The sequence below is a fragment of the Cornus florida genome, unplaced genomic scaffold (assembly GCF_030987335.1).
Source record: "Cornus florida cultivar Cherokee Brave unplaced genomic scaffold, ASM3098733v1 CherokeeBrave_3.0.0_Hap2_Chr05, whole genome shotgun sequence".
NCBI lineage: Eukaryota > Viridiplantae > Streptophyta > Magnoliopsida > Cornales > Cornaceae > Cornus > Cornus florida.
Window position 1 is genome coordinate 54,719,769 of NW_026775575.1, and position 22,479 is coordinate 54,742,247.

General features: G+C 33.1%; 1 protein-coding gene across 2 annotated transcripts; it reads right to left on the reverse strand.

The window, feature by feature from the left end:
- Window positions 1–6,177: 6,177 nt before the first annotated feature.
- On the reverse strand, window positions 6,178–14,635 carry LOC132306502 (eukaryotic translation initiation factor 2 subunit beta-like). Of its 2 annotated transcripts, none has more exons than XM_059803908.1 (10): window positions 14,480–14,635; window positions 13,979–14,052; window positions 13,357–13,465; window positions 13,179–13,234; window positions 13,027–13,084; window positions 12,820–12,911; window positions 11,192–11,337; window positions 7,600–7,742; window positions 7,142–7,227; window positions 6,178–6,590 (listed from the first exon to the last, which is right to left on the reverse strand). In XM_059803908.1, the coding sequence occupies exons 2-10, from the start codon at window positions 14,036–14,038 to the stop codon at window positions 6,513–6,515; spliced, it is 828 nt and encodes a 275-aa protein (XP_059659891.1). In that variant the 5' UTR covers window positions 14,039–14,052; window positions 14,480–14,635; the 3' UTR covers window positions 6,178–6,512. The 2 variants fall into 2 exon arrangements, with proteins under 2 accessions (XP_059659891.1, XP_059659892.1); XM_059803909.1 differs by having other exon boundaries at window positions 14,440–14,624.
- Window positions 14,636–22,479: the final 7,844 nt, after the last annotated feature.

Genomic DNA, 22,479 nt, shown 5'->3' on the forward strand with positions numbered 1-22,479 from the left:
CTTTCATCACATTGTTCTTGTTTTTGACAATGACATATTCATCTATTTATCGATTCATATATTCTGAGCATATACTAGAAGTAGATGATTTTTCCTAGTTATTTGTGAATATCTGAGTATTATTTCTGATTATTAAATCATCCATTACTGCCTCTCTCAATGTATATATTGTTTTTCTGTCACAAATTTTCTATAATCTTCATTCAACTTTTATAGTATTTAGAGAAATCTTCTCAGAAAGATGGGAACTTGCAGGATGTTCGGTGACAGAGTTGGGTTTCTTTGGTTTCTCTTGGGAGTTTTCCTTCTATCCCATTGCGCAAAAGCAGAAAGTAATTTCATTTCCATTCTCTTTTATTACATTTCAGATCAAAATCTGTATAAATCATAGGCTGTGTTTGGTTGCTTGTGATTTGAATTAGTTGAGTTTCATCTGGTGCCTGTGGAATTATTTTCTGTTATGTTTAGGAGCACTGAATTGACGTTGTAGAATTGAAATTGAAGAAAAACTAGTTTAAACTTTGAACTAAATTTTCTTCGATTGCAAATCCAAGACTCAAGTTTTTATGGACCTAAGCTCAAGGGCACTTTTTAATGAGCACTTCCATTACATATATATATCGTCGCAAAAAACACGCAACACACTCACTTTGCCCTAGGAGGACCTTGGTATACACTTTTCTTGTTATTTTGTAACTGATTTTGATAATTACTCTTTTGGTTATATTTGTTTCAGACAGAACAGAGCCCACAGCCAATGTGAATTTAAGCCCATTTCAGGGTTTCAGAAGTGCATATTTTTGCATGCTGAATGTAAAGTATCTCTATCTTCATCGTCTTAGAAACACAATTTTGTTGAAAACATTTTCAGAGTTTTATATATATGTATGTGTTTGTAATATTGTAGGCGAGTAATATTAGGTGTCCAGAAAAGTATGTTCTAAAAGAAGCAGGGTGGCCAAACGTGACAACAAGTGATGCAGAGTCCTACTGTAGTTCAGGTTGTGCCGATCACACCAAGGCAGTGCTCAAATGTGTTCATTATGTGAAAAGAGACTATAAGTTTGCAGACAAGAACACTGTTAAAAACATCAATAAGACCATCAACCATATCTGCTACAACCCTTCAGGTATGCATTCCACCATATTGAAGGACATAGAGGAGGGCGTGGGCTCCACCACCATCCTCTTCAGTGGTGGGGCCTTCGCTCCCTGTTACTCTATAAATATGAATCAAGGAGGTACATATACTTATTCCAAGGGTGGTATAGAAATGACGGACATGTCTGGATATGTCTTGAAATTTAAATTATTTATTTTTTAATTAGATATATCATGAACATAGATGGAACACGTTTGGAACATAACAGGTTAATTTGTAAATATTTTTAATAAAAATGGGGTGTAATGGAATTAAAAATATATTATGATTTAATTAAGAAAATAATATAAAACTTTAGAAAATAAGAACAACAACAACCTCATTTCATTCAAAATTATACTGATAAAATGAGTAAAGATATTATTTTTATATTTTGACCTATCCTAGCCATATGTCCTACTTTCTTGAAATTTGCATAAGAAACAACAACTAGTTTGAAGCTTCCAATTAGTGATTTCATTCAAAATTATACTGATCGAATTAGTAAAGTAATTATTTTATATTTTAACCTATCCTAGTCGTAATTGTGTCTACTTTCCTCTTTCTTGAAATTTGTAGTATTGTCGGGTCTATATTGTATCGTACCCATGTCTCCAGTCAAGGGTGTATCCAGAAATTGTTAATAGGGTGGGCTAATATTTTTTTGGGTGGGCTAATACTAGTAATTAAAAAAATTTGGGTTGGGCTAAAATTACCTATAGTAAAAAAAAAAAAAAAAAAAAATTAAGCCTACTTAAACATACACATAGATCCGCCCTTGTCCCCAATATTGTCATGTCCCTATTGTGTCGTACCCGTGTCACATATCGGTATGGGTGCTTCTTGGATATAGATAAGATACATTGGAAACTAATTTTTATCTTTTTGTGTGGTTTAAATGCAGCCTTTGATGGAACAAATCCATACCTGTATAGTGGGCATGGAAAGAAGAAGGTCTCCTCTGTGTTGGCTGTATCAGCTTTGGTTCTTGTAACCCTCTTTCATATGTAATGATTCTCTACTTCCTCAATCTTCAGAAAGAAGCAGAGGTGGGGTGGGAAGTGGAGAGGTGGGGTGGGAATTGGAGGGAATCCAATAAAACCCTGTAACCAGGAAAGTAGATTGGTTGGGAATGACCAAATTATGTATAAGTTTTAGTGTTCCAATTTATTCCCAAGTTTGATCATAATAAGAAGGGGATATATAGATGAGGTGTGCATACCAAGCTTGTGGAAAAGCAGCTTCACAATCATAATTGAAGAAATTACATAAATGTTGTTAAAACAATTTTTCAAAAGTTCTTCTCTAAGGTTGTGTTGGTTTGCAATTGGAGTTTTAGAATTGAAATTTGTAGAATTGGAGAAAAGTAACTAACAAAATTGAACCAAGATTTTATCCAATTCCATCTATTACAATTTCAAGACTCCAATTCCACGTAACCGGCCTACATAAAATTTTTTTTTTTTTCACTTAATTAATCGTGTAGTGTTTTAATTTTAAAGTTTAATTCATTAAATATAATTATATCGGTTAATTAATGGTGTCATAATCATGTCAAGTCAATGTGATTCACTCTTAACTTATTCAACCCAATTATTATGCACACTTTTATTATTTCAATATAAACCCAATATGAAATGGTATTTTTCCTTTTTTGTAATTGCATTGTCCCAATTACCCTCATTTTTATGATTTTAGTCATCCATTATGTCAATTTTTTCATTATATTTACATTTTATACTTGTAATAAACAAGTTGCATCATCCATTTGATGTAAACAGATTAAGGCAAAAGTGCAAAAAAAAAAATAAATAAATAAAAAATAAATAAATAAATAAAATTATGTACTATCACGAAAGTAAAAATTATACCGATCATCGGACCACATTTTTCGACACCCAGAGGGTCACAATTATCAAAATACCCCAACTTATTAATTTATATAAAAGTTGAGGGCGATAGTAATAATAACAATAATTTAAAACGATAACAAAAATAAATTGTATAGTTGAGGGTTTGATTTGAAACCCGAGATAGTTCAAGGGGTTATTTTTCACTTCTTTTTTTTTTTTTTTTTTTTTTAGTTGGTACTCACACACACGTCTCTTCTAAGACTTGAACCCCTGACCTCCCTTTGAAAAGTAAGAAGTTAATACCGCTAGGCCATTGGCCCGTTGGTATTTTTTACTTTCTTGATAATTTAGGGGATTTTTTGCTCTTTTGCCGAAGGTATAATAGTCACTTAAAAGGGTAATTTGGGTATTACTTGAAAGTACATAGGCACCGTGAATCATCAGATGCCGAAATGTGTGGTCCGGTGATCGGAAGGGTCCTTTTGCAATGCTTTGTATAGGTGGGTTGATTTGCAACCCGATATAATCCAAAGGGTTATTTATCACTTTTGTGATAGTACAAGGGTTTTTTTGCATTTTTGCCACAGATTAATTGATATCTAGGATATAATAATATATCCACATTTCATACTTGTAAATCATATAAGAGATCGAGTTTAGGGATGGCAACGGGATGGGTTTGTTTAAACCCTACTCCGCCCGTTAGAAGATATGTCATAACAACTCCGCCCCTACTTCGGTAGACCAATAACTGACTCCGTCCCATATACTCCGTTTAATTACTAGGCGTAACGGAGGCGGGTCGGGTTATACCACTTTTATTATGTAGTAAAAAAAAAAAAACTAGCCCAATGTGTTCAAATTAGGCTAATAAATAAGTTGACCCAACTTTTAAATTACTAAAATATAAATATTAATATATTAACGGACACTCCCAATGAAGTAACAAAAGTCTTAAAAATATTAAATATATATTTTATATATAAAAAAAATTAAAAGGTACATATATAATCAGGGCGGGTTCATCACTAAATCCGCTCCCGTCCCTAACCCATTTCGAATTTTTAATTATTTTACCATATCCGTCCCAAACATATTTAGGGGAACACCAAATCCACCCCATTAGGGACAGGGCAAAAACCCACGGGTCGGAGGAAATTGACATCCCTAAATTGGAGCTATATGACATTAAAGAAGAGTAGTGATAGACTTCACCAAAAAAAAATAAAAATTTCAAGATTGTATCACAAATGATAAATATGATGTTGTATTTCTTCATTAAAGTCACTCTTTTCTCTTTTTTAGGCTAGTTACTCTCTCACAATATTTTCTTTACAAAAATATAAAGATCCATATTCTTTATCTACAATAGTAACATATGTTAACATTGAAGCCGATCAAAACAGTCCTCCTCTATAATAAATCAAACAATTGTCCATCACTAGTTTCGTTTATAAGTGCCTTAATTTTTTTTGAGCAATCATCTATAATCTCAAGCCCTAACTATGCATAATCCTAAATTTTGGAGAGTTAAAGTTTCAAAACAACACATAAAAATTATTTACATATCATTCTCTCCATGATTAATTATACATAACTTTAATATATAAACCGCGTGTCAACTGTCATGTCATGATTAGTCAGAAAGTCCTAGGCCGTTAATAATTTTTCCCAAGTGTGAGCCCCACGCAATGGTGGACCCCTTTTTCTTCTTCGATTTCCAAAAGAAAATTATAATTTTTTTGGATTTTGGTGTTACTCCCTCAGTTCCAAAAAGTACGTACATCTTTATTTTTTCAAACAATATATTTCACATCAATATATTTCATATCTTTACATATATGTCTTTGAAATTTAAAACTTCAAAAGTTGAATATTCAAAACTTAAAAGGGCAAGTAAGTAGCTTTTCATGAGACAATACATGGCTCACATGTCTCCTTAAAAATTTATACTCCCCAAAAAGAACATTCTTTTTGAATTAGAGGGAGTATAATTTTTTTTGGATTTTGGTAAAACTCAACAATTGAGAGAACGGGAGAAATTTGTACTCCAATGAACTTTGTTCAGGAATACATATTCGGTACACCCGATGCACTAGGCTAATCTAAGCCCCGTGCGCACCACATGTAATGACCCATGCACGTCATGAATAGGGTTTTTTAAATTTACATGTATAATTTCTTACCTTATTTCTTTACGAGATACTCCTTGTGCAAGGTCTTTAAAATTTACATGTATAATTTCTTGCATTCTTTTTTTGCGAAGTTGATATGAACAAAGCGTGTCTTGTAATTAAATTGAAACAATATAAACAAAGTGTAGTAGTTGATAATTTGCATGGTCAAGTCATTGTTTTGAGTGGACAATATATCTACACGTGCAGGGTATGCAGTGACAAACACACACCTCAACGATATAAACACGTTTTGAGCAAAACACATATTCTCGAGAAAATGAGCAATCAAGAACTCAAGAAGACAAAATATTATTTTTAAAAAATTATAAAAATTGGTTCTTCCTAAACAAGTGCACTTTTTTTAACTGAATTTTCGTCCTAAATCCATTAGGCTTTATTTACCAACTTCGCAACATCCAATTCTCAAAGCATCATAGAACTTTTATAAGAAACCAAATATAGAATTTCAAAGTTATTTCGACAAGTTCCTTTTTAAAGATAAATACTCAATTCCAAATCAAAAGTACAAGCAATAACCGTACTTTATATAGCATTTCAAGGAAAAAGGGTCATACAGACACCATCCGCACAATTAGAAGCCAACACATAATTTTCATCCTTCCATTTTAATATTTTGTATTCACAATGGAAGTCATAAAAGATCAAAAAGGTAAATCAAACTAAGAAATGTTAGGAAAATGTAAACTCGTACTTAATTCAACAAGGTGTGGTGTCACAGACCTAAAAAGAACCATTGGTCCTGCTAATCTCCATTTGACACGTAAGCAAAAAGAGCTAAATAAAACTTACACATTTCAAACACAATTACTTGCGTGTCCAATAGAGATTGACCCAGATGTTATGTCATTAAAACATTATCTATTAGCATTGCTTCCACCCACAAAATATGCTGTGACCCACCAGACATAGCCACACAACCACCAAAGCCTCAGCCTAAGTGGTATGTTCTTTCCCAGAGAGAAAGTCGAAGTTCAAACTCAGCATGTGAAACCAAAATTAAAAATTAGAAAACATAGGTACATAGCACAAGTTCTAAAAAGGAATTGGTTGGTCATTACCACGACATTGCCAGGTCAAACAATGTAACAGAAAGTAAGCCTTTAATCACCAAATTCACCCATGGTTACCAAGCTATAGAATAATTTAACACTATTTAACATGCAAGTCAGAAATATGCATAACCCACATCGCAAAAAACATGACACTCGAAATGACGTTCAGTGACATTTAGGGATTTCTCAACTATGCCTTGAAATGACGTTCAATGACACTTGGGGATTTCTCAACTATGCGACAAAAGTTCCCGAATTAACTGCCAGATCATGTTCCAGCCTTCCGGCGGCCAACACGAGCTACGAAACCAGCCTTAATCGGAGCAACTGATCGCCCAGAACCACACTACAAGAAGGCAAGAACAGAAAATTATCAGAAACAGGAACACAGTCTACCATTGGAAGCAGCAATTGCATTACAGAATCATAATAATTCAGCACTTCCAGTGATAGCTATCACCAAACTGGATTGACAAAGTTATCCAAATTATAGAAAACCTGAGGGTTCGCTATTAATGAACAAAACCCTTTAAATTATACACAATTTTATTTTTATTTTTTCCAATTCCATTCTTGAAACCAAGAAAGAGTAGTAGCATATTTCATACTAAGATAATTGAAAAATGCCGACAAAATTTTATATCAGCCATAGGAGCACAATACAAACACAGCAAGCTACAAATCCTTTATTAAAAATAAAAGACAGATACGAACAGGGATAATAATAGATATATAAATGATCCCATAGAGTATAAGAGCGTACTATTTTTAATCAATTGAAGATGCAAAAATTCACATATCATAATAACTATATACAGAGGAAGAACGGATTCAATGGACTGTCAAAGTAGATATATTATCCATTCAAACCAAAGGAAAGAGCTTGAGGACTATTACCTTCTCACATCTGAGGAAGAAAAGACGATTCTCTTTCGAAAGAATCGTGTCTGGACTTTTGCACCCATTACAAATCACATACTCATCTGGAAACATAGACAACTATCAATATTACTACTATTCCAAAGAACACACGAGTGTTCTGATATCCTCTCTTTTTTTAATCATTCCTTGTTCAAGCAATTCCAAAGAACACGGCAGAAATGTGCTTCCCAAATGGTGGGGGCAGACACCAACCAGAAATTTGCTTGAACAAGAAATGATTTAAAAAAAAGAGGATATCAGGACTCTTATGCAGTGTAGTTGTATTCAACTCCTTGCAGATAAAATTTACGCCGATTCTGATCAGCATTAAAGTCGGGCAGATAAGAAAGGGTCCCATTCTCAGCTATCAAGATCATATTTAACAACTGTCCTACTTGTTCTAACAAAGCAAAAATGGTATAGAAAGAACTTACTGACGTATCGCCGCAGGATTCCTTCAAAATTTTTAGGTGCAAATCTTCCCTTCACAACTAACCTTTGCTGTCCATCAAGTGATCCACTTGTCCCCATTTCAGCCAGCAAGAAATTCATGACATGCTCCGGCTGCCTGTGCATGCTGGAGTACAGGACGGAGAAACAAAAAAAGGTCATACACAATGGAAAAGGATGTATATACAGTTAGCATCAAACAATTAAAGAACAAATAATTTTAATTACTGACAAATCAATCATATAACCCATAGCAGAAACAGAAATAGCAGTAAAAAAATCACGATTTATGAACATGTAACTGACACTACAAATCTTGAGTGTGACGAATGAAAATGCATTTTTAATTATTATACAACAGTCAAATCATGGACAGACTTCTTCTATAGAGTTTGTGACTTGCTAGGTAATATACTTGGCATGTCAAGCGTATTTGAAAGCATAGCGAACAAGACGTGAAGATGGAGTGACTGTGCAGCCAGAGTACTCTTAGAGTCTAGAATCTTCTTCAGCGTTCTGGAGTTCCAGACATGTGGATTATATAAATTTGAATTGCATTGTCTACATTGTTCTGAAGTGATACATAAAGTTGAGAAATGCATGTAGATATGTACAAATATCTGTCTGAGGTTCTATGACATTCCTTAGAAAAGTTGGGAATCTTCTAGAGGATTATAATTTAGGTCATCCAAGTAGAAAGATATCCTCAATTCACTGAATAAGGGGAAGGCTAAATATAGAGTAATAGATAGAAGGACTTATGAGAGATCTCAAGCCAGTGAGGCCCCTAATTGGTGGCCAGTCAGGCCTTGGTACATTAAGTTTGAGAAAAGAATAGGGATGCGACTTGGGTCGTCCAACTTCAAACCCAGCCTGACTTTGCACATGCCCAGACGGTACATTACCCCCCCCCCCCCCCCCCCCCCCCCCCCACAACAAAAAAAACAACAAATGGCCACTGTGGGGTCGACACCTCACCTCCTCTTTGGGGTGGAGAGGTCATACAACCTGCAGTTATATTACAACATCGTATAATCAGATTGCGATGGAATCTTCTACTTTTTCTCTTACTAGTCACATAAAAGGTTTAATTAATCATCTTCTATTTCAATCTTGGCATTTTTTATTTATTTATTTTTAATGATGGAGGCTTCTCATTTTTCTTTTGGGTTTTTTATGGAGGTTGGCAACGATTTAAGAGGGTTCGGTTGAAGGTCACATTGAATAGCACTTGGGTTGGATGTTTGATAGGTTGAGCCTGTACTAACACATCAACGGTCAACCCACATAACCAGCACAATTGCAACCCTAGGGAATATGTCTTATATTCTCCATAATTCCATGTATCCACGTTTTCTGTGGTGGTCTCGTTACCATTGCATATGAGTGTGCATCTCAGACAGACTTTGAGTAGACTTAGTTGGCAAGAGGCACATTCGCAAGGTTGTCAAGCTCTAGGAAGAAGACACTGTGTCTTGGCTGAGTAAAAGCAAGAATATGGAGGATCTTCAGAAGAGTCTGTTAAGTGCATCAGGTGTACGGGCAACTGTAGTCAAAGGAGTGTCTTATGAAGGATGAGATATTTGAAGCATTTCCTGGAAGCTACTGCATTTGAAGCAGAGGTGGAAAATCAGTGGTTCATCCAACCAAAATTAAGAAAGGGAATCATGTTAGGACTGCTGGAAGGGAACCTAGACTGATTTGGCGGATAACTCGAGCAACTACAAGGATGAAAATCCTTCCAAAGGTGAGTTGAGTCATGAGTGACACCAAGGAATGGAACTGATAGGGAAAAAAACCTAATTGGGGATGGCTCGAAAGGAGATACAAATGCTGACAACGAAATTACGGTATGTGATGAAGAAAAAAAGTGACAATACAAAAACATGAAAAAGAAAACCTTATTTATGAACATGTACAGCCACTGCACTCAGCAAATCAAGGAGTTACTTCAAAAACAGAAACTTGACATAATGTACTGCTATTGCACTCAGCAAATCAAGGAGTTACTTCAGAAAGAGCAACTTGACATAATTTCTTATTATAACTAGCTCCCACCTTGTGCATTCTTTGTGCCTTGTGTGCATTTAACATAAGTGATTCTGCTGAGTTTCAGCTCTTATCTCGAGGACATTTGATTTTATTCAGCTAATAGTTCAACTATTGAAACAGCAACTTGACATAAGTTTGTGTTACTGCATGTCTAACAAAAGCATAAAAAAGAAAACCAACTAAATGGCACTAAAAAATCAAAGTGCATCACCTAACTAATGGTAATAAAAAATCAAGGTTAAGCACACACACGACACAGACACATTGTGAAGTTTGATTCTTAGAACGCACTAGGTATGCAACTCGGGTGGGTTGACTCCATCATAACTTAAAGAAGATGATAACTTAAAATATAGTCAGGCTAGAATTTGGATTAAACTCATGCTGTCAAATTCGAAGTGTGTCCAAGTTGCCCAAATCCTACACCCTAGTTCACAACGAAATGAATGTGTGAATAAGATATTCAAACAAGCCCAAACTTAGTTTCAAAAATTTTGCCCGAACCCATGAAAATCAGGTTAGATTTGGATTGGACTGCCCGGAACATACTAGTGATCCTCACCCGGCCAGTACTTTATTTTATCCAATAGTTGAACTATTAGCCAAATAAAATCAAATGTCCTCAACATAAGAGCTGAAACTCAGCAAAATCACTCATGTTAAATGCACACAAGGCACAAAGAATGCATAAGGTGGGAGCTAGTCATAATAAGAAATTATGGCATACAATCACGGTTGCATCCTACACAAACATAATGTCACCACACACATGGACTACAATCTCAATAAAAGTAAATGTAAGGTGCTGAAGATTAAGATGATACGCATGGTGGAAATCACAAAGAATGATACAGGATAACAAGATACGCAAAACACAAACATAGCAATACAACAGATACGACTAGAACATGGCAAAATATGTTTATATACAATTAAGCACATGCAAAAAATGAAAATAAATTAATGTCAATCTTCTGTGTTCATTTATTTAATTATTTAGTTTTGGGGAATCAACTAGACATTTTAGATTACTAAATTTCACATGAGAAATTACTAGAGTTATATTCCATAAACATGGACATCAGACCAAATTTGACATACTTCATTCTCGTATTATGTTTTGAGTCATTTTCTCTAAAAAAAATAGTCCAAACATTTGAAACCCTTTTTGTTTATCTAACAACCATATAAGGTTACACCAGAAAACTCCTATTCAAAAAGATACATGCTTCATAGCAAAAACTAAAACAATATTTGTGATTTTAAATAGAGTAGGTAATGAATTATATAGTATATGATGAAAACTCAAAAGCATACATGCTTCATAGCATAAACTAAATCAATATTTGTGATTTTAAATAGAGTAGGCAATGAATTATATAGTATATGATGAATACTCAGCATATACTATGTGAAAAGAATTTTAAAATAATAAATAAATCAAATAATTTTTGCAAGAACTAATTAAACAGACATCCCATAGTCCGGTATTAGTTAAAAGATAAAAAAGGAAATCGAACATACGTCTTGCACAGATCCATAAAATTCACAAAGACGGTTTTCTTTGTGCCTTCACGAAGAACTTGTGGAGGCCTCATGACTGTCCTTCGTCTATCACCAGCAAGCTCTGGATTATTCTCACGAAGAATATTAAACACCCGGCCCAGAAGCTGCACATATTTTGACCAAAGATCATTAATCATCCAGAAGAGAGTAACAGTGGAATAACAATCCTGACCCAACACAAACTTGGGAAAAAATAGAAAAAACTAAACCAAGAGATACCTAGTTATATGGCAGCTTAACGCTCAATCAACTTGAAGAAATAAAAGAATGGACAAAAAATGAAGATGACAAAACACCATGACAGACCATTCATTCATAGCTTCTGACATGAAACGAGAAAATAAGAAAAACCAAGACCAATCATTTAAACGTATTATCTGGTTATATAGGCTTTTCACAGTCGATAAAAAGCACTCAGTTTGATAATATATCCATGCTAGAACTTTTATATTGTCGCATAGACAAAAAATGTTATTACAGTTTACTGTACACAAATTATCATCACATGTACCCATTTATAGTTGAAATCCATATGTTGAGCCAAGCTGAGCTAGGCTATGCAATGGTAAGGTAGAACATACCAATAAGGTTCATGCCAGCCATAAAACAGCCTGCTAGGAGATAATAAGTTCAACCGAGTTCAGGCCATCCAACCTCCACAAGAACTTCCATTTTATGTGATATACATATGGTAAATCAGTAATGCCATGCATATGAATCTCACAAGTCAGGTTATTATGTTATTAATTAAACATCATCTCTTAAATTTAAAGTAGTTGCATCAACTCAACTAGATCACAGACTTGGCAAATTACTTGCACCAGGCCATGTGACCTCGCTGATAGTTTTAATATAACAAATATTAAGTATGTTGTGCATAGCCACAAAACATGGCCCAAAATTGTGAAAACTATGCAAATGCCCATCATCCTAGCAAACCAGATCACATACTAAACTGGCACAGATGTGGCCCAGCCCAATGTGTACTGACTCAATTCTTAACTAGCATTGATCTTGGTTGAGACTCCCCATGAAGCGTCAATTGTTAAACGGTGGCTAGGACTTCTCACTTTTCAGTTTACCCTCTCTATCTGTATTATAAAATGGCTCAAGAAAGAAGACCATTTTAACAGCTTTCGTTTTTACCCCTTGCTTAGAAATGAATGGCCTTCATATATCCACTTCTATTATATTAAATAATAATTATAAAAAAATAAAAAACAGGTTTGGAATGTTTCAGTTTGCCCGGTATTTCATTCAGAGGAGCTCATCTGAATGAAATACAGGTTGGGTCTGATTGAAATGCTGACCAAATTGCAACACTACGAATCATATTAGGGAGAGTTCCTGATGACTGCATAAATTAAGAGGTTCTGCAATATATTACCCAACATCAAAATGCAAATTCAGAAGTACTAATGAATTTGAGTATTCTATCATGAACACCACACATGAACGTTGAATAAAATATTAGAACCATAATCTAAGTATATTCGAGAAACCTTATCAAAATTATACTGACAGTTTGACAGAGTATTATAACTATATCTCATTACAAAAAAAAAAATAAAACAAAAAACAAATACCTCCTCATATTCATAATCACGGTCACTCCCTTCCCATGGGAGCTGTGATTGCAGGACAATTCCTTCACCTTCTTCATCCTCGCCAATGTGATCTAGAAAGTGAAGAAGCAATATCTTATATTCCATATAAGAACCACTATACAAATAAGGATACAATTATCATTTCAACCTTGAGTAATTGCAAGTGTTAATAACAGAACTTCTTACCATCCACCAGATCCTCCCCAGCATTTTCTTTTTCATCCTCTATGGCATCAGTCTGCACCTGTAAAATTTTGCAAGGACCACATGGTATGTCAATAAAGTTTTTAGTAAAACTCTGTTTGGTCATGGTGAAATGCATTATATTGATAATTTACCGGTTTCTTCTTCTTCTTTTTCAAACCGGAAAAGGTATTCTCGAGGCCATCAGAAACTGCATGGGTAAAGCAACACGTGTATCATCAGCATAATAACAGGTCCACTGGCAAGGCAAAATATGGAAAACAGGGTAGGGAATGAATTTTCCAGTAATTTTTTCTCATTATGTTCATATACCTGATAAAGTTTCAGTTTTCTCAGCCAAGTTATCCACAGGGTCATCTGCAGGATCTTGAATTACCACCTTCTTCTTTTTCTTCTTTTTAGTGGGATCAAATGGGGCAATCTGCTATAGCATAATAAATTAAGAGCAATGAGGTAATATCGAAGTCAAGCCAACACCTCAAAAACATCGGAGCGGCTACATGGATCTCCGAGCAGTCCAATAAGTATATAATATATCTATAGCAGTAAAATGGAACAAAAACATGGGATGTTGATCCTAAACAAAGATATGCAGTGTACAAATCAACTCTCTTATTTATGGTCATGGGCAACCTATTCTATAAAACAACTTTAAATTTTATAATTTAACAACTTGAACAATTCTCCGCTTACCTGTGCTTGTTGACAGAAAATACTTAATGTATTAAATAATTAAAAAGACAATCTAACAAAATCAAGTGTAATAATATTGCAACTTAGGAACCTCACCAAACCATGTCTAACTCATCAAATCTTGAGTAGATGTAGACACTCATAACATGGTAACATTCATATATGAACACAATGACAATGGCAACATCATCGGTTAACTAAATATACGCAATACACATAGAGGCTAGAGCAATGAACTTACATCTGCCGCATCCTCTTTCACCTCCACCTTCGTATCGTTTGAATTCTCTTCGTCCGCCATGATTGTATCAAAATCTACCAAATAGAAAACAAAAGTAAATAAATATAAAGCGCGCGCACACCCAAAAAAAAAACACCTACATCAAATCCAGCACTAAGAAGACAATCATCACCAAATCAAATAAAGCACCTAAAACCCATCAAATCAAACCCTGAAGTCGTTTTTGCCTCAGATGCGAATCTCAAATATTAACCCATCAAAACAGCTAATAGAACACTTGAAGCACATAAGAGGGAAAAAAACGATAGCAAAAGGAAGGAACAGAAACCCTAGAATTCAAATCAGGCCGACAATCGAAAAGTTTATTGTATATATAAGACAGATATGGTAGGAAAATATATAGAAGCAGACTCAAATATACATGTTTTTCCAATGAATTCACACACACACGAGAGACTTACTAGAACCACAGAATATCAGATCGATTTGGAGAGAGTTTACCTCCGGTTATGCTCTGATAACTCTCGCTGGTTGTTCTGTATACCACTCTCTGATTGCTGTCTCTCGCACTCCAAGTTGTTTCTGCTTATATATGTGTCTACGCGTCCGTGAATTAGATTAGGGCACAGCTCATCAGGAATATATAGAGAGAGAGAGATATATGCTTTGATGCCCGAATCCGGTTTTTTTTTTTTTTTTTTTCCCAACTTAAATAGGACTCTTCGACCCGTTACAATAGAAAAAGTGCTTTTTAAAAAGTATAAAAAAGTTTTTTAAAAAAATTCTTGTTATGTGGAATGTGCAAATATTCTTTCACGTCTTAAAAAATAATTTTAAAAAATCCTATATTTTTCAAATTAAGTACGCAATGACGAATTTTTAATTTAAATAAAATAAAAAACTGATTTCAAACATTATGGATTTTTATAAATAACAAATTAGGTTTTTTATAAAATAAAAAAAAAATTTGGGGTATTTTGAGTTCTTATAAAAAATTTGATATTTTTAGGGTTTTTATAAAAAAATTGAAGATTGAAAATTGAAATACCTAAAATGTTCTTAATGATGTTTTTGATTTTTTAAAAAATAAATGGTCAAAATTGACCATCAGGAGATTACAAATTTTCAAATTAAAAGGAATTTATATACACATACTAAGGATTTTTTTTTAATTTTATATTTTGCACATTTTTTATATAGCAGAAATTTTTGCATTTTACCCTGTATAAAACATGTTCGACCGTTTAGTGTTATATGAAGAATTTTTTCATAATGAATTTACTTTTTAATCTATTTTGTAACAGCATTTTTTTAAGCATTTCTATTGTTAATATTATAATATTGTCCTTTAAAAAAATTTACTATAATTGTTTTATAAAAATATATTATATATATTTATCTAAAGAAAAATAGTTACCTAACAAATAGAACCTCTGCCAACAGTTTTAAAAGATAGAAATTTTAGATTCGTTCAAAAGCACTACTAAACAAAAATTAAAAATTATTAAAAGTGCTTTTAATAGTTGTCAAATATATCTAAATGAAAATTTTCTAATACAAAAAAAATGCTTTTAAAGGATTGAAAAGCAATCTCAGTCTCTTACACCATAATCAATAAAATAGACTCTCTCCTTTTATACTATGTCAATCAAAATTTGACGATTCATTCCATTTTATAAACCAATGGGCACTTTTATCATTTTCTATGTATATATAATTGATTTTTAGGAAAGAAATTGAAAATATTCTAAAATATATATTTTTACACTCACTTTTAAAATGTTACATAAAAATTGGGATATTTAAAAATTAGAAAAAAGGGACAAAAAAAAATATTGGATGGAAGATATAATATGGAACCAATGAACTTTAGTTTAGATATTATAAACTTTCATCTCCCTAGGTTGAGTGTCATGGAGCTGCGTGGAGCAAAAAAATATAATGAGAACATACAATATGTATATGAATTTGATTCAACTTTAGAAAACAACAACAACAACAACAACAATAATAATAATAATCTTAATTAGTACTATTATTATTATTATTTCAAATTCAAATACTAATTACCTTGATTCTTAATTAGAAAAATATGTAGGCATAAACAATAAAAAGAGGAACAAATTTTGGTATTATTTATGGTAGTTGTAGAAGATGAATCACTTTAACAAATCTGTATAAAATAAAAATTAATAAAAATCAAAGAAATTAATGTATATGTAATTCTCAAAAAAATAAAAAATAAAAACAGATAAATTTCAAGGAAAAACCAAGATTTATATAAGTTTGAAGGCTGGATGAAAATGCAAATGTAGTTTAAATAATATTTAATGGTACATAATATATATACCATTATATTATGATACATATTATATATAATATTAAAATATCATAATATATATATATATATATATATATATATGGTGAGTAAAAGAGATTGAGCAAGAAGAGTATGTGCTGCTACAATGGTGGAGGATATACGGCTAAGAGTGATAATGAAGTAGATATATATATATGTGTGTGTGTGTGTGTGTGTTTGGGATATATTAACTCTCTTTCAGCTAACTCTTGTCAGTTAAATTACCCCCTAGAATAGCTGAGAGGATTTTTTTGACAAAAAAAGAAGAAGAAGAGAATTTAGTGCAAAACACAGATAGAAAATAAACGTTTAATGCAGTTCATCTTTTTTATTATTTTGGTTGTTTTACTTTTAAAAATGTCCAATAACACAATGCTACATCGAACACACCACATTCTCCCATTTGAAGGCGGGAACACAAGGCGAAGAATTTGATTGTTAGAACTAAGAGTAGTGCTATTGCGGGGTCGCTCGCGTCAAAATAAGGATGGCAATTTGACCCGCCCCCGTGGTTATCCGCCCCGTTTTTTGCGGTTTTAGGAGACCATTTTGCTTATTTGGGCAGGGATAGTTTGATGTAATAAAAACCCGCGCGGGTTTGGTGCGGGGGTGGCGGGAGGTCACCCCGCCCTGTTTAGATATGCAAATTACTACACTTATTTTATTAGTATATATATTTCCCACTATATATTAAGTACCCTATATAACAATATTAAAGTAATAAATAAATTTTATTAAAAGGAAAGTTGCAATGGTGAAAAATTGAAGACGAAGGGAAAAAAAAGAAAAGAAAAAAACAGTAAATCCATTTCAACAATAATTAAATTATAGTCTTAAACGGGGCGGGGCGGGGCGGGGCGGGTACCCGCGAGGTAAAAATGTAAAACGGTTACGGGGATGGAGTGGAAAGTTCCCCCGTTTTTTCAGTATACCCGCCCCCATTGCCATCCCTACATCAGAACACTCACGATATCCCCCATTTTAGTCGTAGGATCCAGTAATTCTCGAGATTGGAAAGATGTCTTCACTTCGTATATATTTATTTATTTTATTCCTAAACGGCGTTCATTTGAGAAATGTCTTCACTTCAAATCTCGAGAATTGCTGGATCCTACGGCTGAAATGGGGGAGCTCATGAGCGTTCTTACGCGAGCGGCCTCGCAATAACATTACTCTACAACTTAAAAGATATGCGTATTACTTATAAATTGATTTTATAATATTTAAGTTATCACTTGGAATATAATTTATAAATTTTATAATATTTAAGTTATTTATTGAAATAAAACTTATATTATTTGAAGATTTTATAACTAATATATATATATATATATATATATATATATATATAACTTATACTTAAATGAAAAACCAAGTTCAGTTCAAATAATATAACATATATTAGTTGTTGTATATACTACTATATATATATATATATATAAACCAAACGGATGTTGTGACTTGTTGACCCGTCTGACTCGTCAAACTTGGGCTTAGGTTTTGAAGATGGGCAGGTCGGGATGGTCCGTTGATTGTAAAGCCCAAAAACGAATTGGGCCAGGCCCAATTATGATACCTAACCCGCTCTAGTAGAAACCACCACAAAAGAACCTTTATCCATTCCATTGCATTCAAGAGCTAAAATTGTGGTATATATACGCTGTAAATTGTGGGCTATTGCACAAATACACACACCTGTCAAAGAACCATCAATTGAGATGATTTTCTTATGTTGCAAGAATAGCTACATTGATAAAGTTGTATGTATATATATATATATATATATGTATAATCATTTTTTATATAAAGGGCGAATGAAGCCGCATTTGTTGACCAAAGAATTGAGCACTTCTAGAAATCGAGTGGCTTAGCGGGGTGCTCAGGTTCCAAAGGCGGTGTGCTCAAAATTTGAGGTATGAATGCATAGAATTTGAGGTCTGATAAGAACCAAATACAGTGTATGAGCCATATCACGTCTTTAGATGCTATTAATTTGTTTAAAATGATTTTTATAAATTAATAAAATTTATTTTATTAAATGTTACATTTTCATTAGGTACGCGTCAGCAATGACTTGATAATATTTGGCACATCTGTTATTTATTTGATAACATGAGTTTCAATTGCACTGTATAATAAATTTGGACAAAAATTTATATAAATTGATCGAATTAATTGATTCATCGAGATGTATAATGTTATTCTTGAAAAAATATTACGAACCGACTGATACACTGGGAGGAGGGGCTGAAGGGCCTCTGCTAAACAAATAAGGATGCCAAAAACTGAGCATGTCCAAGGCTTAAGCTTTATGGAATGGAGGCAGGGCAGGTGCATCTAACGGTCCATAAACTTCACCCGACGAAAGTGAATTGTGGACCCTTCAATACAGTATTATACGTATAATTACAGTACTACAAAGAATTCAAAACTCTCAAAAGTGATTTTGTTTCTCGTCTCTTTAAAGCTGCAAGGGGATATCTTTTTGTTGTGCTAACTTAGATAAGGTCTCTTTTGTTAGACCGTCCAATATTTATGAAAATGGAAAAGCACTAATCGTTAATGATCATCATCACCCATAATTTGAAATTTGAATATTCTCAATTATGACCTGCCTTGTGCTTTTGCTATTATATGTATATTAATCTTTTCTAATATTATTTCTGTCTTGCAATAGTTCTTCACGTTGAGAACTATGTGAACAACTATTGCAGAACTGAAGGAGAGTACTAAAGTAGTCATAACTTGTAAAAGGGGTTAGATGAGTGAGTCAAATGATTTCAATTATCTATATGTATAGATGAGTGAGTCAAATGATTTCAATTATATATATATATATATATATATATATTTGTGCAAAAGGAATGGTAAGAAACAACCAATCTAGAAGACGACCTAATGGTTCGTCCTGTATTGACACGTTAAGTTGATTCATATGTGCAATTCAGTTCAAAGATGTCATCGACTGTGGGCCTAATACACCACCACTACCATGCACCCCCAAAATAACCATCATCATAGTATAGTATTAGTTGTTAAGGATGATGTGTATTCATTTATCACTTTTGGGCATTTCTACGTGCTTCTGTTACCCTATTTTGATTTTCCCTATTTTGCTTCCAAATGGATAATGTGATGGAATTCCAAGGACTTTACCAAATTATAAGATGTTTTGTAGGTTGGAAGTTTGAATTTCAAATTTTATTATGGCTATTCTGGAATTTTTTTCAGTAATTACTTAATGAATGTGATATAACGGAATATGTATTCGATGATGACTTATGAATATGTCCTATTAACCGTTTATGTGGTCCAATCACAAATGTACAAATAGTCTCTAATTTCAAAATTGGGAAAGTGACGAATAAGAAAATCAACGAGGGTAACTAGATTTATTCCAAAAAAAACATTATTATTTATCATTTTCTTGATTGATTTTGTAATTAAGAATTATTTGTACATTTATAATTGGACTACATCAGCGATTAATAAGATAATTTATTCATTGGTGAATAGACAAGTCTTGTACAAATAATTTGTAATTAAAAAATCAAGAAAGTAATAAATAATTAAAATGTTTCGGGATTTGGCTTAGGGCTCTAGTTCCCAGAAAGGCTGTTGGTTTGGCTATTGATTGGGACTTTGAGAAGGTGATTTTTGAGTCTGAAACCTTAGTAAAGTTGGTGACGGGTCGCTATAGCTCTTATGCCTATTTCCATGGTGGTGATTCATATTTGCTACTTATTGAAAGTCAAGGTAAATTTTCGGTAACAATTCATTTTCAGATAAGCAAATTCAGTAGTAGCACACGAATGTGCTTCTCCCACTTTTATTTGTAAGTACGATCATATTTTTGAAGGAGATGTTCACGAAGCAACATAGCAACTACCAAAATGCATCATACAACACTTGGTCTTTCTTACATTTTACAATATGTATTTATATATATATTATTTGAATACATTGATTTAATGATTTATGAACAATACTTTATGGGAAGAGACTGATAATGGTGATGAGTGTGTCCCTACAATACATTGACAAATGGGATTATTAATATTGATGATGGTGGAGGGCGGCTATTGCGTATGGGACGGTGATGACCAACAAAATTGGGCTCTTGTTACTTTCGTATCGTATCTGTTAGGTCACCAACCGTAGGACCCACCAAAATCCCTCCCTTTTTAACCATTCCATTTTTTCCCTCTTTGACTTTTTTATATATATATATATATATTATGTATAACGTACTCAGACAATATTAATATAAATTGACTTATACAAATATCATAGCGAATTTGACAAAAGATCACGTATTGTTCAATACGGTCAAAACAAAAATATATTTGATATCCAATCTAAGTTCCGAACTTTTGCTCACTTCATGAGCAGCCTACCTTATTACCAACTCTAGGAATCCAATTCATTGCACAAAACCTAGTTCTAAAGCTAAACAAGCTAGAGATAGAAGATTAGGTCGTGTTCCATCGTGAGCATTTAAATCGACAACATAAATAATTTTTAATATTAATTACAAAGTACGTTAATGTCGTGAATTTTTAATTTAATAGTATTCTAATATTGCAATATGAAATAATTGTGTTACATCATTATTGTATGAATATTATCAAAAAGTGGTGGCAGTAGGACTACTCATAAATCCTCATACGCTCCAATTTTACTTTATTGGGGGACGAAGTAGTAGTGGTGAAATAATGTAAAAAGAAACGTAGGGTTACTATTATTATTTTTTGTTAATCAAAATACGGTGTATGAAGGTTTGGGATTTTCAAAACGTAAAATATTATTTAGCGACCTAATTGATAGAGCGTCTAACTCCTTAAATAATTATACAGATTTACTAAAACAAGTCTGTGCGGGCAATTGCCCCCGCTGATTTTTTTTTTTTTTTTTTTTAAGTAATATATCTTACTATTTTATTCATTTTGATATATATATACATATAAAATTACTAAAAAATTATACTATTACCCTTTACACAATTTCCTTAATCCATCCATATTCGTGTTCAAATTTTTCCTCACCCTAATTTTGGTTTGCATTTTGCGGACAGCGGGTGACTTGTGTTGCGGTGTTCCAATTTTTTTTAGTACGCCTTGTCTATTCCCACCGTCATAAACGTGACCTAGAGAGGTAAGCTCTTACGTTTTCAATTGGCCACTGCCGTGCCGCGAAATTTCGTAGTCCGACTCTTTTTACTTTGGTATGAATGTTCTTCTGTCTAAATCAAATCAATTTTTCATATAAAAAATTCATTGTTGTTTGAATTTCGATTAGACCTATGCTACATCTCTATAGTAAAAATAATAATAATATTATATTGAAGATTAATTTAAGAGAAGTGGTTTAAAAGATAAAGACAAAAAATACCTAATTATTTGGAGGACCATGTCAAAGGAAATTAGAAATAGTAAGAGTTTTTGGTGACGTTGAGAGTAATTGAGTTGCCATTTTCTTGAAAGGTTCAGGAATGTTTCGTTTCCTTTTCTAAATACATTGTTTTCACTATTTTGAGGTTGAAAAAAATTATAGAAATTGATTTCCATTCGAGGGAGGTTTCTTGTTGGTTTTATAATGGGATCCAATGTGAACTAAATTGAATTAGGTATAGAACAAATAGTATCTAGCTCAATGATATAATCTCCCCGTACTTAAAGAGGAGGGAAGGAGTTCGAGTTCGGGTTTAGATAAAAAGTGTGTATAAAAGATGTTTGAGTGTGTTTCTTACAAATGTCAAAAAAAATTTGTTGGAGAGAATTATCTCCAGTCCAGTACAAGTGTTCTACCTCATCAAACGGGCAGTCGAACGACATAGCACTGTATGGAATCCTCACTGCTACCATGACAATTAATGAGAAATTATTCATTGCAACGATGACGTACTACAACGTACGGCTACAAACACTTTACCAAAACACATATATTAGTTTTTTTGGTTCTATTATATGTCCACTTTGCTTTTTTGAAATGTTTGTATCCGTCCGTTACAGTACATCATCGCTACAATGGTTACGATTGCAATGAGTAAGTTCTCACAATTATGAAACCATATGCGTGAGGGAAACACTTATACACTACTAATGTGCCACCATGACAAGATAACATGTGTTATTTTTTAAAA